Here is a 17,285-nt window from a genome sequence, read left to right on the forward strand (position 1 = left end):
TGGGCAGGTTTTCTGTGGAGTTATGTGGCAGGACTCTTGCCTTAGGCAGGCTCTGAAGTCTCCGCAGCCTCTGCAGTTTGCAAGAGCGCCCACGGACTGTGCTCTCCAGTGCGCAGGGGTTTCCTGTGTAACCGCTCTCAAGAGTAGATCCCTGGCAGTCCTAGTCAGATCCCAAGGACCCTGGTGTGCCCCCCCACTCACTACAGAGATGTCCCTCATTCACTGTCCCTGGTGAAAGCACTGGTCCTGACTCTGGTTCCGTAGGTGAGGTGGGGTAGGGTAGTTCAGATCATGTTTGGGTGTGAGCTTTTTCTCCTTATAGTGTGGAAATGTTCAAACCCCACGTACCTTAAGTGCTGTGCCCTACTGTAGAGTCCCTCTGTTCTTCCAAAGATGATTTTTATGTTCTTTTGAGGTAGTCTATTTCGTTGGGTGCTGGGGAGAGAAAGTGATTCATGTCTCGATTGCTGCCATATTTACCCAGAAGTCCTGGTTCAGAACTTTTGAGAAAGTTCAGTTCCTGAAGGGAATGGAGCCAATGGATTTTGAATTTGAAAGATCGAGAGGGTTACTTGGAGGCTTACATTTCCAGAAATTGAGTTTAAAACAACCAAAGCATTAATGCCCAATGAAAGAATGAAAAAGGTTAAGAGTGGATCTTCCAACTGTTAGGGGTAAAACTTATGGTTTCACTCAATATATTTTTAGTTGGTTGCCAGGGATTTTAAATTCTAAATCCCAATGAAATACTCAAGTATTTTATGGTGTTTTATTTACAATAAAGTGAAGATATTAAGGAAGAAAGAAAGAGAAGAAAAAGAGAGATACCAGGCAGGAGTTCAGAGACCCCAACCAAGGGGGGGGGGAGGACTAAATCTAGCACAACTTCCAGCCAGCCTCCTCCAAGATGAGGGGCCTCCTCAGAGGCTGGTGCCTCCAGAAAAGCCAAGGAAAGGTGAGTAAGGCTTGTACTCTCCCCATGACAGTCCAAGGGAAGCAGTGTGAGGTCTCACACTGGAGCTCCTCCACAGTCAAGTTCCACTACTTTTTTACGTCACGTCCAGTGTCTCACATGTACCAATGGTGGCTTAAACTTGGCTTTAGACAGCCCAGGGGGGTCAGTCAGTTGCTTTTGATTTGTCACTTGCTAGCACATTAAGTGGGGGTGTATACATTCCTGGTTGCTAAAATTCTAAAGACTAAGCAGGGTGGAGTAAATCTAAATTCATAGCTCCAAAATCTTCTCATTACAGAGTTTGGGTTCCATAGCCAGTGCAGTACAATGCCCTGAGCAGCAAGTAGGAATTTTTGAACTCATTTAATTTTTGGGAACTCATTAGAGTGGTAACTGAAATACAAGTTCAAGTAGCATCACTCGACATCTGAATTCAAACTTGATGAGACAAATGCCATGTAAGGATGGAACTAAAATTTGGATCTAATCGATGCCACATTTCTATCACTTTTAAATTTATGTGGTCTGGGGCAGGGCTATGCTCCCAGTGTGTTCTGGGAAAAGATTTGCTTGCTTGTTCTTTATGCTGGTTACCTTCTATGCCTGGAATACCCTATTATATCTGTGAAGTGAATACCCATTTGTAAAACCAATTGATGTGAAGTGCTTAAGGGCTTGGCACTAGGCACTCTTAGCAAATGGAGGAACATAGTCAGTGGGAACTTAGAGCAATGGCATTAGAGAGATGGCTCTAACTTTTCCCCCTCCCTAAATTCTGAGAGACATGTGTAGTCTGAGAGGCAAGGACCAGAGTATCTATGTTACATATGCATTTTATTTCTCCTTTGGACCATTCTGGATGTTTTTGCTATTTCATAATATGTAGAAATTTACAAAGTCCTTTTGTCAGGCGACATTGGTTCAATTTTCTTCATATTGTAGTATTGGTTTAAGGTTCTTTGGATTCATTTAGAAGTTAAAACTCATTCTTATATCTGCTTCTAGGATATTCTTTTTTGGTTTATTTGCATGTAGGCTTGACTTTTATTGAGACTTTTTCTCTTTATATTTTTGAATACCCTTGTATTTCCTCTCACTTGTCACTAACCTTTGCCCCTGAGGATGGACTGCTTACAGCCTCATCTTCTATGCCTTGTAGAATATGAGTTAGTGGCATACTTCCTCTGAGTAACTTCAATGATAAGAGACCTGTGTCCAGCTTCCTTTTTGTCAGGCCTGATTTTTACCTGTCCTGACCACAGCTGAGTGGTGGTACATTTTGAGCTTATCAGATTCCTCCTTCTCATTTTGTTTCTTTTGCATGGCGAGGCAGATTCTGCACCTGCCACTTCTTGAGGCACAGAAGATGGAAGGATGTCAAGATATCACGAAAAGTGTGTGTCAACTCTATGTCCCAATGTCTAGTCAGGAACCTTAGAATTGCTTGTGTTGCCTGCCAGGGCTAAGGGATGTCTTCTGGGATGCACTTTGCTTGATTCTTTGAAGACTCCAAAGGTGGGAAATTCCCTAATACACTGTGCCTGGTTGGCCAGTTGAAGAGCTCCTGCCTACATCTTTATAGCAGCTTGCCAACATCTGTGCATCAATCTGTCTGCATGGAAACCCACATTACTATCTTTTGTGAATAATTCCTTTCTTTGATGTTTGGGGTTGAAAATATTTGTACATATGGTATCTTGATGGCTATAGAATTCCCACAAAACTATTTTTTGTCATCCTTGCAGGTGAAAGTAGCTTCTTTCTCCTCTAGTTTATCATAGTACTTTGAACCTATATAACTAAAACCTTCTAATTTTCATTGTCATTTCTTTTACTAGAGTATAATCTAATTGAGGGAAGAGATTGTAGTTATTGTTCCTATATTTTACAATTCAATGATAAAAGCCAAGAATTTTTAAAGGGCTTAATAAATATTGATTGAATAATAGTTCACATATCTATAACATTTTCAGGTTCACTAAATACTTTCTTCACAACAATTCCATGTTACTACCCCCATTTTACAGATGAGGAAACTAAAGTTCAGTGTCAGAAGAGGGAATGAGTGAATTAAAATGTGTTCAAAGAATTTGTTTCTTGATGATTAATTTATTACAATGAAAAATAAGCTTAATATTTTATTTTTAAGGCAATGGTATCCAAAAATTTTCAAGCATTTCCCAACTATTTCAAAAGTTTATATAACCAACACACCCTTCAAGATATGTTGAGATGACTTTTAAATTTTATTTTATTTTTTTAATTTAATTTTATTTTTTGAGAGGACTTTTTAAAAACAAATGTAAGGTAATATTTATAGAGAAGATAAGACTAGCTCAGGGTCACCCAATATATGACAGAATGACCTGGGATTAGATCTTCTATTCCCTTTACTTCCAAGTCTGTTAGTTTCTGGCCTGCCATCACCTTCGTCAAGAGAACTATGTACTTATGGGGTTGACAACTTTCCCCATAAATATAATCTCTTCATGATATATGTATATAAAGAATGGCCTATTGAATGTAATGATTTCAGGTGAAAACATTGCTGAATATAATACAAACTCTATGCCTGTGGCAACTGCAGCCTCTGTTCCAGTTTCATCTACATCCACCACAGCCTTGTGGAGCACCTGTAAAGAGAAAAACAACATTATAGAACTTGGAGATGGAACTACAGGGAACCACAGCTAGAAGGATCCTGGGAGAAATGTTGGATAGGCCTCTGGTATTAAACCCCTGTAATTCTTGGGGGATCTTATGGTCCAGTCAAATGAGATTGCCAGTGACAACTTCTAAAGAAGATGGTAGGATCACTACCATGTTGAAATCAGTGCTTCAAAAAATAGGGGGGAGGAGGCAGAACTTTAATATTTCTCTCATATTTCTAAGAACTTAAATTATTCCAGACAATTGTCACTACAGTTCCTTCCATCTTAACTATCCCTTTAATATCTCTCCCACTCTCCTCATACAGGTCATTGTAAGTCCTTCCAATCTCATCCTTTCTTCCTTATCCTTTCATTCTTAACCTTTTCATATTTTTCTTTTCACCTCATCTTTTCTCTCTAACCTCTTTCTTCTGTCAATATTCTGTCTCCTCATAACTCTAATTCTCTCATCCTTATTTTTCCTATCCCACCCTCATCACACATTCCATAACTTCTTTATTCATCATCCTCTCTCTTAGTCTCTCCTTATCTCTCTCTCCCACTTATTACTCCCATCCTAATCTTCAGTCTCTCCCTACTGATACCTTCATTTTATCTTTCTCACTTTGTCTTTCCTGACTTTCTCATTAACCAATCAACAAGCATTTATTAGCCACCCATTATGTGCCAATGAATGAACATGATCCTTCCTAATATGACTCATTTCTCCCTCATTTCTTGAACTTTTATGTCACACATTCATCTCTTTTTCCCACCTTCTTATCCTTTCTATAACATCATATAGTGGAAAGAGTCCTAGCCAGGGAATTAAGATGAGGCTTTAAATCCCAGCTTCCACCCTTACTAGCCATGTGATCATAGACAAGTCATGTTTTTTTTCTAGTCATAATTTTCCCCATATATGAAATAGACACAATCATACTTGTACCACAATGTTGTAAATATCACAGGTTCACACAGGATCACCCAGAATCAGAAATGTAGAGATTGAAGGGAACCTAAAGGTCATCTAGTCTAACCTTCTCATTTTAGATATGAGGTCACTAAGCCTGATAAAGGTTGTGTTTTTTTTTTTTGGGGGGGTAAACCCTTACCTTCTGTCTTGGAATCAACACTATGTATTGGTTCCAAGGCAGAAAAGTGGTAAGGGTTAGGCAATTGGGATTAAGTGACTTTCCCAGGGTCACACAGCTGGGAAGTGTCTGAGACCAGATTTGAATCTAGGACCTCCCGTCTCTAGGCCTGACTCTCAATCCATTGAGCTACCCAGCTGCCCCCATTTTTTTACAGTATCACAAAGTCAAATCAAGTGAACAAGTATTTATTAAATGCTTATAAACTGCGAGACACTGTGCTAAATGCTGGAAATATAAATACAAAAAGAAAGACAGTTCTAATTCTCAAGAAGCTTACATTCTTTTAAGGAAGACGATATGTTTAAAAAACTTAATTGACATAATGTCATCATAAATATTGAAATTCAGACACAAAACTAAAGCCTTTCCCATCATTCAATGTTTCCTATTCCAATAATATTCCAATTCCAGAAGAGACAATTTAAGAATTACTGGACTACCAGACTACCAGAAAATCATGACAAAAGAAAAAGCCTGGACATCATTCTATGGGAAATTACCCAATAAACTTGCCCCCACATTCTTGAACAAGATGGAAAAGTGGATATAGAAAGAATCCACAGATCACTTCCTATATTTAATCCCCAATTGACAATACCTAGGAATGTTATAGCCAAGTTCAAGAATTATCAGATGAAGGAAAAGATATTACAAACTGCTAAAAGAAACCATTCAGATATCATGGAATCACAGTTAGGATAACTGGCTACATCCTGGCTACATCCACACTGAAAGACTGGAAGGCATGGAATATGATATTCTGAAAAGTAAGGGAACTGGGTCTACAACCAAGAATGAACTACCCAGCAAAATTGACTACATTCTTGTAGGGGAAAGTATGGTCATTTAATAAAATAGAAGACTTCCAAGCATTCCTAAAGAAAAGAACTGACTTAAACAGAAAATGTGATGCCCAAACACAGAAATCAAGAGAATCACCAAAAGGTAATTAAAAAAGGGGAAAAAACCAAAAACTCTAACAAGTTCAAATGATTTGCATTCCTATAAGAAAAGATGATATTGGTAACTCTTAAAAATTGTTATTATCATCAGGGTAATTAGAAGAAGTATACTTAGAGAGAACAGTGACAAACTGCATAGGATGAAATGTATATATATATATACATATATATGTATATATATATAACTAGGAATAAAAAAAGAAGTTAATACTAAGAGAAATGGGAAAAGAGATAAAATGGGTTAAATTTATATTTCATGAAGAAGCGGATTGGGAAAGGAGGGAGAAGACAATACAATATTAGGGTAAAAGAGGTTGGAGAAAGGTAATACTAAAATCTTATGCACACTAAAATTGACTCAGAGAAGGAAGAAGAATTAGATTCATTGGGGCAGAGAATTATATTGTGTCTTGTAAGAAGTAGAAGGGGCTGGTGGGGAGGGGAGCAATACAAGGGAGGGACAGCATGGGAGCCAATTAAAAGGCACTAAAGTAAGAGGGAATAAATAAGAGGGGAGGTGGTGGGAAGGGGAATAACATTAGGGAAGGCAAAGGGGGGAGACTGATTAAAAGGGAAAAGTTTGAGGGGAGGGTAAGAGGGATAAGAGAAAAGGTAGAATCTAAGGAGGAAGTCAAAATGGAGGGGAATATACAGACAGTAATCATAACTGTGAATAGGAATGGGATGAACTCACCAATAAAAAGGAAGCAGACAGCAGAATGGATTAAAAACCAGAATCCAAACATATGTTTTCTACAAGAAACACACTTGAAGCAGGTAGACATACATAGTATAAAGGTAAGAGGGTGGAGCAGAATTTACTACGATGCAACTGAGATAAAGAAGGTAGGAGTAACAATTATGATCTCAGACAAAGCTAAAGCAAAAATTGATCTCATTTATAGAGATAAGGAAGGTAATTCCATCTTGATGAAACAGTATAGATAACGAAGAAATCTCAGTACTCACCATATATGCATCAAATGGTACAGCATTCAGATTTCTAAAGGAAAAACTAAAGGAGATTAAGGAGGAAATAGATAGTAAAACCATACTAGTGGGGGACCTCAACCTCTCTCTATCAGAACTAGAAAATTTTAACCAAAAATGAATAAGAAAGAATTAAGGAAAGTGAAAGAAATGTTAGAAAAATTAGAGCTAATAGATACCTAGAGAAAAACAAATAGGAATCAAAAAGAATATACCTTATTTTTAGTAGCATATGGCACATATACAAAGATTGACCATGTAATAGGGCATAAAAACATTGCAAATAAATGAAGGAAAGCAGAAATAATAAATGTAATTTTTCAGACCATAATGCAATAAAAATCATAATCAATATGGGCTTGTGGAAAGGTAGACTTAAAATTAATCAGAAATAAAATTATATACTTCTTCAAAACTGGTGAGTCAAAGAACAAATCAAAGAAACAATTACTAATTTCATTGAAGAGAATGATAATGAGGAAACAACTTATCAAAACCTATGGGATGCAGCTAAAGCAGTACTCGGGAAAATTTATATCCCTGAGTTCATATAGCAACAAAGCAGAGAGGGAAGAGGTCAATGAATTGGGCATGCAACTTAAAAAACTAGAAAGAGAACAAATTAACCCCCCCAGACAAAAACTAAATTGGAAATCATAAAAATCAAAGGAGAAATGAATAAAATTGAAATTAAAAAAGTCAAAAATGAATAAAATTGAAAAAATAAGACTAGGAGCTTTTACTTTGAAAAAACAAATAAAATAGATAAAATGCTGATTTATCTAATAAAAAAAGAAAGAAGAAAATAAAATTAACAGCATCAAAGATGAAAAGGACAGCCTTATCTCTAACAAATGGGAAATTAAGGTAATTATTAAGAATTATTTTGCCCAAAATATAAATTGCCTAGATTAATGAAAGGGGAAATAGAATACTTAAATAATCCCATCTCAGAAAAAGAAATTGAACAATCTATTAATGAACTCCCTAAGAAAAAATCCCCAGGGCCAGATGAATTTATAAGTGAATTCTATCAAACATTTAAAGAACAACCAATCCCAATACTATACAAAGTATTTGACAAAAATAGCAAATAAGGGGTTTAACCAAATTCTTTTTATGACACAAATATGATTCTGATTCCAAAGCCAAGCAGACCAAAAACAGAGAAAGAAAACTACAGATCAATCTACTTAATGAACATATATGCAAAAATCTTAAATAGAATACTAGCAAAAAGACTCCAACAAGTTATCATAATGGTATTTATACCAGGAATGCAAGGGTGGTTTAATATTAGGAAATTAGGAATTAGGAAAAAATGAAGAAAACTATCCATATAATTGACTATATCAACAAACCAACAGAAATCACATGATTATCTCAATAGATGCAGAAAAAGCCTATTATAAAATACAACACTCATTCCTATTGAAAACACTATGAAGTGTAGGGATAGAAGGGCCTTTCCTAAAAATAATAAACAGTATGTGTTTAAAACCATCAGCAAGCATCATCTGCAATGAGGGTAAGTTAGAAGCCTTCCAAATAACATCAGGAATGAAGCAAGGTTGCCCATTATCACCTCTATAATCTAACATTGTATTAGAAATGCTAGCAATAGCAATTGGAGAAGAAAAAGAAATTGAAGTCATTAAAGTAGGCAATGAGGAGACTAAACTATCCCTCTTTTCAGATGTTATGAAGGTCTGCTTAAAGAATCCTAGAGAATTTTCTAAAAAGCTAGGAGAAGTAATCAGCAACTTTAGCAAAGTTGCAGGATACAAAATAAACCCACATAAATCATCAGTATTTCTATATATTTCCGATACAACTCAGCAGCAAGAGTTAGGAAGAGAAATTTTATTTAAAATTACCCTAGACAATATAAAATATTTAGGAATCTATTTGCAAAACAAACCCAGGAATTAAATGAATACAACTACAAAACACTTCCCACACAATTAAAACTAGATCTAAATAACTGGAAAAACATTAATTACTCATGGGTAGGATGAGCTAATATAACAAAAATGACAATGTTATCCAAATTAATTTACTCATTTAGTGCTATACCTATCAAACTACCAAGAATTTTTTTTTACTGAATTAGAAAAAAAATCATAACAAAGTTCATTTGGAAGAACAAAAGATCAAGAATATCAAGGGAACTAATAAAAAGATGTCAAGGATGAGGATCTAGCAATAGCAGATCTTAAACTCTACTATAAGGCAGTGGTCATCAAAACAATATGGTACTGGCTAAGAGACAGATAGGAGGATCAATGGAATAGACTTGGGGTAAATGTCCTTGGCTAGACAGTGTACAATAAACCCAGAGATACCAGTTTTTGGGACAAAACTCCACTGTTTGACAAAAACTGCTGGGATAATTGGAAAACAGTGTGGGAGAGATTAGGTTCAGATCAACATCTGACACCTTACACCAAGATAAATTCAAAAACTTATATATAAAGAAGAAAACTATAAATAAATTAGGTGAAAATAGAATAGTATACCTGTCAGATACATGGGAAATGAAAGAATTTAAGACTAAGCAAGAAACAGAGAATATTACAAAATGTAAAATGAATAATTTTGAGGAAATTAAAAAGGATCTGTACAAACAAAACCAATGCAATAAAAATTAGAAGGGAAACAACGAACTGGGGAAACTCTTTATAACAAAAACCTCTAAGGTCTAGTTTCTCAAATCTATGAGACGCTAAATCAATTGTACAAAAAATCAAGCCATTCCCCAATTGATAAATGGGCAAGGGACTCTAATAGGCAGTTTTCAGATAAAAAAAATCAAAATTATCAGTAAGCACATGAAAAAGTGTTCTAAATCTCTCATAATTAGAGAAATGCAAATCAAAATAACTCTGAGGTATCACCTGACCCCTAGTAGATTGGTTAATAGAACAGCAAACAGTTGGAGGGAATGTGGCAAAATTGGGACACTAATGCATTGCTGGTGGAGTTGTGAATTGATCTAACTTTTCTGGAAGGCAATTTGGAACTATGCCCAAAGGGTGTTAAAAGACTGCCTACCCTTTGATCCAATTCAGCCATACCACGGCTGGGTTTGTACCCCAAAGACATAATAATAGAAAATGAATGTACAAAAATATTTATAACCACACTCTTTGTGGTAGCAAAAAATTGGAAAATGAGGGAGTGCCCATCAATTGGGGAATGAGTGAACAAATTGTGAGCAGAAATCTGTGTTTTGAGGGCATTATGGAACCATTGAAGCTTCTTGAGTTTTTTCTTTTCACTGCATCTTTTCCTTATAATATCTACAACTACCCCCACCCCTATCATTCTCTCATCCTTGTTTTTCTTATCCCTTTTCTTAACTTAAAAAATGATGCATGTAACACCCAGTGGAATTGCTCTTCAGCTCTGGGAGGGGGGAGGGGGGTATGGGAGGGAAAGAACATGAATCATGTAACTATGGAAAAATACTCTAAATTAATTAATTTAAAAAATGAAAATGAAACAAATTATATACAAAATAAATGCAAAGTATTTTCAGAGCAGGAAAGCAGTAACAACTGCGCTTATCAAGAAAGACCTCACAAAGGAGGGGAGATTTGGGATGATGCTCAAAGGTGAAGAGGGATTTCAGGAGGTAAAGGTGAAGAAGGGGAGCATTTTAGGTATGGGAGATATTCCCTGCAAAGGCTTGAAAGTAGAAGATAGAATGTATTGTGGATGGAACAATAAGGAAACCAGTTTGGTATGAACCTAGTGAAGGGGGAATAATGTGAAATCTGTCTGATAGATGGATTGGAACAAGATTGTGATAAACTTTAAATGATGAGCAGTAATTTGTGTTTTATCTGAAGGCATGAGGGAACCATTGGAGCTTCTTGAGTTTTTTTCTTTTCATTGCATCTTTCCCCTATAATATCTACAACTACCCCTATCCCCATCATTTTCTCATCCTTATTTTTTTCCCATCTCTTTTCTTAACTTAAAAAAAAATCCCTCCACACTCCACTATCATAGTTTAACATATTTGGACTTTTCCTGTGTATGCACAAACGTGTACTTTTAAAAAGTTCTGTCTAGAATGTGAATGTCTTTTTCTTCTAGAGGCATTTCTATGCATACATAATTGGAAACACAAGACACAAAACAAACTTAATTAGTCCAATCAAAGAGTTATGGACCTGTGAGAATTTGTAATGAATCCCAGAGAATAGGACTTTAACAAATGGATTGTCATGGGATTATACATAATAGGTGGATAGCTGTATAGAAGAAATGTAAATCATGGTTTAGGGCAGTGATGGTGAACCTTTTAGAGACAGAGTGCCATGCCCCTCTCCAGATAGCATGCCAGGCACTCACCCCACCTCACCAAGTGTTCGGTGTGCCTTGCCCCCACCCTTACCCCACAGAGGTGAGGGAGGAAGCACTTCTATTGGGCTGTTGGGCAGAGGGGTAGGTGATGTGAAAAAATGTCATCAGGCACAATGGAGAGGGGAAAGGGAATAGCTCTGCCCAAGTTCCTCTGTATTTTTAGTAATGAACTCTGGGGGAGGAAGGGGAGGGTGGCTGCATGCTGATAGAGAGCACTCTATGTGCCATCTTTAGCACCCATGCCCTAGGTTCCCCATCACTGGTTTAGGATCCACTAGATAGAAGAGATTAGGTGAGTATTTATTCATTTGTCAATCAGAACTTCTTAGGCACAAAATTGAGTCAATTAAGGGAAGGGTAAAGAGGCAGAATCTCTGAAGATCCAGTTTGGTGGTAGTGGTAGGATTTTTTTCAGAAGAGACCGAAATTAGCTCTAATCTGCTTTAGACTTTGTTTTTTGTTTGTTTGCTTTTTGGTTAAATTTTCAGTGTCAGCATTTATATCTTGGAAATTGGCAAACATAAATCAAGATTTGATTCACTATTTTATCTATTTTCTAAATTTAAGAAAATGGAGGAAATTTTAAAGTGTGTTTTTGAATATATTTCTTATTTCCAAATATTCTTAAACCACCCCTAATCTTTTTCCTCATGGAGACATTTTGTGATCTAATATCCTGCTCTTATTTTTCAATTCAGCTAATGGCTGAACTGGGTAAATAAATGTGGTGAACTCCTTAGTTCTTTTTAAAGGGAATTTGAGCCAGTGTTCATTCTTTCCTGCATTAGACAATATTTATTATACATCTATCATTCATTCATCATTGTGCTGGGCATTGAACATACAAGGACAAAAATTGACACAATTCTTGCCTTTGTGTGAACAATCCTTGCTTAAGCCTGGTTACTGTCATGTAAATAGTCACATTTCTATTTATCAGTTCTTTCTCTGGAGGTAGAAAGACACAAGTTGTTCTTCAAACAATATTTCTGTTTCTGCATATAATGTTCTCTTGGTTCTGCTCATTTCACTCTTCATAATTTCATGTAGGCCTTTCCAAGTTTTTCCAAAATTAACCTACCCATCATTTCTTATGTTACAGTAGTATTCCAACACAATCACATGCTGCAACTTGTTTAACCATTCCCCAAAAGATGGGCATCTCCTCAATTTCCAATTCTTTGCCACTACAAAGACTTACTATAAATATTTTAGAAGATGTAAATTTTTTTTTCCTTTTTCCTTGATCACCTTGAAAAACAGACCTAGGAATGGTTAATTAAAGTAACTGCTGGAGAGTCCAGCACTTTTTCTGTTGCTATATTTTCCAAAGCTGATTTAATTTATGTCATATCAGTTTGAGGGCACCTTATTGGTGCCTTATTATCTTTCCCCTAGTACTCCCGAATCTCGAAGTGTTCCTTGGCATCAGTGTGTTTATATTGGAAAGTGAATTTGAGATTTAAAAAATTTACTTAAAACCCAGAAATGACTGTTTACATGGCAATAAAAATAAGGAGGCCATTTTGGTAGGAACATAGAGAAAATCAATAATGGAAAATCTGTCTGACAGATGGATTCAAAATCTGAAGATTCTTTTTTGTGGCAGCAAAGAACTAGAAATTGAAGGGATGCTCATCCATTGGGGAATGGCTACATAAGTTGTGGCATGTGATTTTGATGGAATAACATCTTTGTAAGAAATGCTTTGTAAGAGACAAACAGGTTAATTTAAAAAAAGCAGACTCTATAATTGTATATCACTCGGAATTTCTAGCATTATCTTATAAACCTTAAAGAATAAGAACTAATTTATCTATTTCCTTTAGATTTGCAAAGCATTATCTTCACAACCACCTTATAAGTCCAATGCTGAAGAAAATGAAGGTGAGAAAAGTGAACTGGCTTCCCTATAGTCACATAGGTAGGAAATGAGAAGCTTCTGGTAGAGAGGATGGTTACTAGATTTGGAATCAGGAAGACATCTATTTAAATTCAATCTTAGAAATGTAATAGCTCTATGACCCTGGGAAAATTATTAATTTTTCTTAGACTCAATTTCTTCATCTTAAAAATAATAACAGCTAACATTGAGATAGTACTCTATGGTTTGCAAAGTGCTTTACCTATGTTATTTCATCCTCACAACAACCTTTGTATCATGGGTGCTATTATTACCCATATTACCATATTGAGGAAACTGAAGCATAGAAAGTTTAAGCGAGCTAGAGAATGTCTGAGGCAGAATTCAAACTCAGGTTTTTTGAACTCCAAGTCCTGTGCTTTCTCACTGGATCATCTAGCTTTGAAGCATATTCCATTAAAATAATTAAATATATATACATATATGTATATATTTTATATACATATATATGCATATATATATATATATGTAGTTCACAGGGTTACAGTTGCAATTGAACTTGAGTAACAACCTCTCTGGGCCTCAGTTTCCTTATTTGTAAGTTAAGGATGTTTCTACCAGAAAGCCTCTGAGAACTTTTCTAGCACATAGTACATACAACCTATGACAAGCAATTAAAAAAATTTTACTTTGAGTCCTGGATTCTCTCCCTCTCTCCAGTTCTTCCTTAACTATTCAGAAGGCAGGAAATATGATACTCATTATACATATTAAATCATGCAGAACAGATTTCCACATTAACCATATTGCAAAAAAGGAAGAAAAATAGAAAGTGAAAAAATGTCCTTTGAACTCTTCAGCTCTTTGGAGGAAAGCAGCACAAACAAAACTAATATAGCCAAAATTAGAAGGTAAGAAGAAAATGGGGAAAATTTACAGTAAGTTTCTCTGAAAATGGTCTCATTTATCAAATACACTGGAACATGAACCAAATTTATGAAAGGAGTCATTTCTCAATTGATAAAAGGTAAAAGGATATGAATAGGCAGTTTCCAGAAGAAGAAATCTGTGGTTATTGGAAAAAATGCTCTGTCACTAATAATTAGAGAACATTAAGCACATTAAAACTATTCTGAGGTACCACCTCATACTCATCAAATTGGCTAATGTGACAGAATAGGAAAATAAAAAATGTAGGAAAGGATGTGGAAAAATGGGAATACTAATGCTATCTTTCTCTTGGCACTTCCATTCATTTGTTTTGTTTCTTTGGGCAAATTATTTTCCCTCAAAGTCTTCTTTGCCCAAGTCTTCCTCAATTAGGTCAGAAAGACCTGATTTCAAATCTGAACTCAAATATTTCATAGCTATGTAACCTGGTGGCAATTTGTTAGAATAATAATTATTTAATTAGGTATCTCAAAGGGTTGTTGTAATGAAGGTGTTTTGTTAACCTTCTATCCTTATAGAAATGTGTACTATTACTATATTTTGAGGGAGCAGGATTGTATTTGAAAACATGAATTATAATAATAACCTATCTTATATTGGGTTCTATCAAATCCACAAGAATTGTGGGAGGCCATGGGATCAATCAGCATATATTTTTGTTCTTATTTATACCACTGCGATGTTACTAACATGAGCAGAGTAAACCTACCTCACCAAAGAAGAACTCAATATTCTTCCCACCTCAAACTCTGCACCTAAAAGCCTGAAAAGGGATTATTTAAAGTCTTTGTACCTACTTTGGAAACTTTCAGGTTGCGTTGTCTAGTTATGGCAGAAAGATTAGCTTGGTCAGTAAAGACTTCTTCAATGCCCATTGTGGGAAGAATCTCTTCAAGTTGAAAGTCACTAGAGAGTGAAAATTTTGGCAAGAAGAGATTGATTTGTCTGTAAAAAAAGGAATGAGAAGGGAGGTTTATGATCATTTTATTTTCTAGCATCTTTGGGATGAGTAAATCCAAAAAATCATCCTGACATTCAGTTTAACAAATTTTTATTCAACACAGTAAGACTCAGAATAGAGACTCTTAGACATGAACTTTGTGTTAAAACTGAAATGGGTCTTTGAAGTTAGCCATGTCCTCATCAGGCAAGCCCAAGTCTAAGTTAGGGCTTCCTATTCATTTCCCTCCATAAGTAACTGAACAGTACCCTCCAGATGCATGTATCCAGGAAGTGACCTTGGAACTTCTGAAAGGTCTAAAAGTTCTCAAAAGCTACTGGCTGCAGTGTCTCCCGAGTGGCAGTTCTGGGCTTCAAGGAAAACTTTTACATTAGATGTTTGGTTCCCTGTTAGGAAAGGGCCCTAATTTGGCCAATTTTACCAGTAGACAATTTCTGGGAGTGATGAAACTGCCCAAAATGATGGGGTAAATGTAAAATGGCTAATTAGTAGCCTTTCAAATTGCCTTATCTACCAGTTTCCAAGCAAAATGTAGTCAGACTTAGAAGTCGCTGAATTTGTTTAAATCATTCTGATAAAGCAGGTTGTAATTCTCTTAACTCCACTATTGCTTTCTATGAGGCAATAGAATACCTGTCCCATACCTTATTCACATCATTCATTGGAAATTTCTTTTGCTTTCTTGCTTGGGAGTCTCAGACACAAGCCACAATTCAAACTATAATCAGCATTTTCCAAGGATTATGAAAATGGGGAGCCTAATCCCTCTAATTTTTTAGAGGTCAGGTTTCACTAGGAATGAATTTAGTACACTGTCTCAAGGTTGGATGGTACAGGGAGTGGAACAAATTATGGCCCTTATGAATCTAAGTAAAGTGGCATCTTTATGATAGAAATACAAGAAAAAATTGGTGATTTTCACCAAATTCTACTTAGCAAGGTAGTAAAATGGATCCAATTTGTGTATTTTAGAAAGACTACAGAACATAAAAGTATCTAAAGCTAATTTTCAGCCATACTCCACCACTTCCATCTAAACAAAGCTATCCCCTCTTCCCACCCTATTTCTAAAACTTTCCATTTAATCTAAGTCAGTGTCTTCATCTTGGATCTTTGAGACTTATTTTTTTATTCTCACTGATTTGAGAAAGATTTGTATCCTTTACTTTCAAATTGTGAAACTGGTTTTTTGACTCTACAGACTTTAAAAAGCCTTTTGTTTATTCTCTCTTATTGCCTTTCACATTCTATTTATTATTAATAGACATTTGGATAACTGTCATAGACACTCTACTAAATCATAAGCTCCATTAAGTCTGGGACTTTGTTTTCTTATCTATTTATATTTGTTTCTTTTGTCTCTTGTTCTCCAAATACCCCATTACATGGGAGGTTGTATAGGTTTTCCTTGAATTTAAAAATGTAGAATATCCAAATTGAGAGAAATTCTGGAGACCCATATATCAAGTCAAACCCACTTCTTTATGTGGAGAAATTAAAGTAGTCCAGAAAGAAGTGACTCAGTGAGGTCAGGCCAGTAGTGACTGAGCTGGGATTCCAACAAAAGCCTTATGAATATTATTAAGTCAGTGCTTTCTCTGCTCTGCTACTGATAATTTAATTGAATCAGAAGAATTAATTAAATTGAATAAAATAAAGCTGATTTATTTCTTAATTTGTTGTGACAATTGGTGTACAACTAAGTTATTGATGAGTTGATTTCTTTCTCCTGGTTCTTCTTCTAAGAGTCTTGTAAAATACAAATATCTTCAGACAGGAGGCAAGAATTAGTCTCACTCTCCAGAAAAAGGCCTCAATTTGACTTAATGGTGAAGAGCCCTAGATTGATGGTCAGGAGACCTGAAGTTTAGTCCAGGTTTTGGTATTGACTTGCCAAGTGATCCTCAGTTTTCTTGGTCAATAAATGAGGGGAATATTATCTACCTCTCAAGGTTGTTGTGAGAGAGAACTTTGTAAAAATGAAAATTTTAAAGATTTGTGAGGTTATCCATTCATCAGATTTATTACCTATTTTCCCATGAAGTGACAGGATTTTTTCTAATGCAATATTATGGGTATCTTTGTGATTTGCTTCTATGACGTGTTAGAAAGAATCCTAAATTTAGAATCAATATTTTAATCTTTTAATTGTAACCTTGCTTAAGGCACTTCAGTTTTTGAATCTCAGTTTCTACATCTGTAAAATGAAAGTATCCAATGACCTCTAAGGTCTTTTCCAGTTCAAAAGTCTATGTTACAATTTTACTTTTTTTTTTAAAAGGTATATGTCAGTTTTCAATAGACAGCTTAGCTGAAGTCATTGGCAAATAATCAAGCCCTGAGTACATAAGAGGCAGAAAAAACAGATTGAGTATCTAGATTTACTAATTCTCAAATTTTTACTGAGAACTGTGACTGTA

The 17,285-nt window shown here is 35.5% G+C and overlaps 2 protein-coding genes across 3 annotated transcripts in view; one reads left to right on the plus strand and one right to left on the minus strand.

Moving 5' to 3' along the window:
• The first annotated feature begins 567 nt into the window (after positions 1–567).
• LOC100024614 (serpin A12-like) overlaps positions 568–17,285 on the plus strand; it is a 277,260-nt gene continuing 260,542 nt past the window's right edge. The window contains exon 1 of the mRNA XM_056811322.1: positions 568–955. The gene's annotated coding sequence lies outside the window, so the exon portion shown is untranslated. The remainder of the gene's footprint in view (positions 956–17,285) is intronic.
• Positions 3,045–17,285, minus strand: part of LOC100024568 (serine protease inhibitor A3N-like) — a 35,685-nt gene continuing 21,444 nt past the window's right edge. For both annotated transcript variants that reach the window (XM_007473635.1, XM_001375758.3), the window contains exons 4-5: positions 14,702–14,849; positions 3,045–3,588 (exon numbers count right to left, since the gene is read on the minus strand). In XM_007473635.1, coding sequence (XP_007473697.1) covers positions 3,397–3,588; positions 14,702–14,849 — 340 coding nt within the window. In that variant the 3' untranslated portion in view covers positions 3,045–3,396. The remainder of the gene's footprint in view (positions 3,589–14,701; positions 14,850–17,285) is intronic.

The sequence above is a fragment of the Monodelphis domestica genome, chromosome 1 (genome assembly GCF_027887165.1).
Source record: "Monodelphis domestica isolate mMonDom1 chromosome 1, mMonDom1.pri, whole genome shotgun sequence".
Classification (NCBI taxonomy): Eukaryota; Metazoa; Chordata; class Mammalia; order Didelphimorphia; family Didelphidae; genus Monodelphis; species Monodelphis domestica.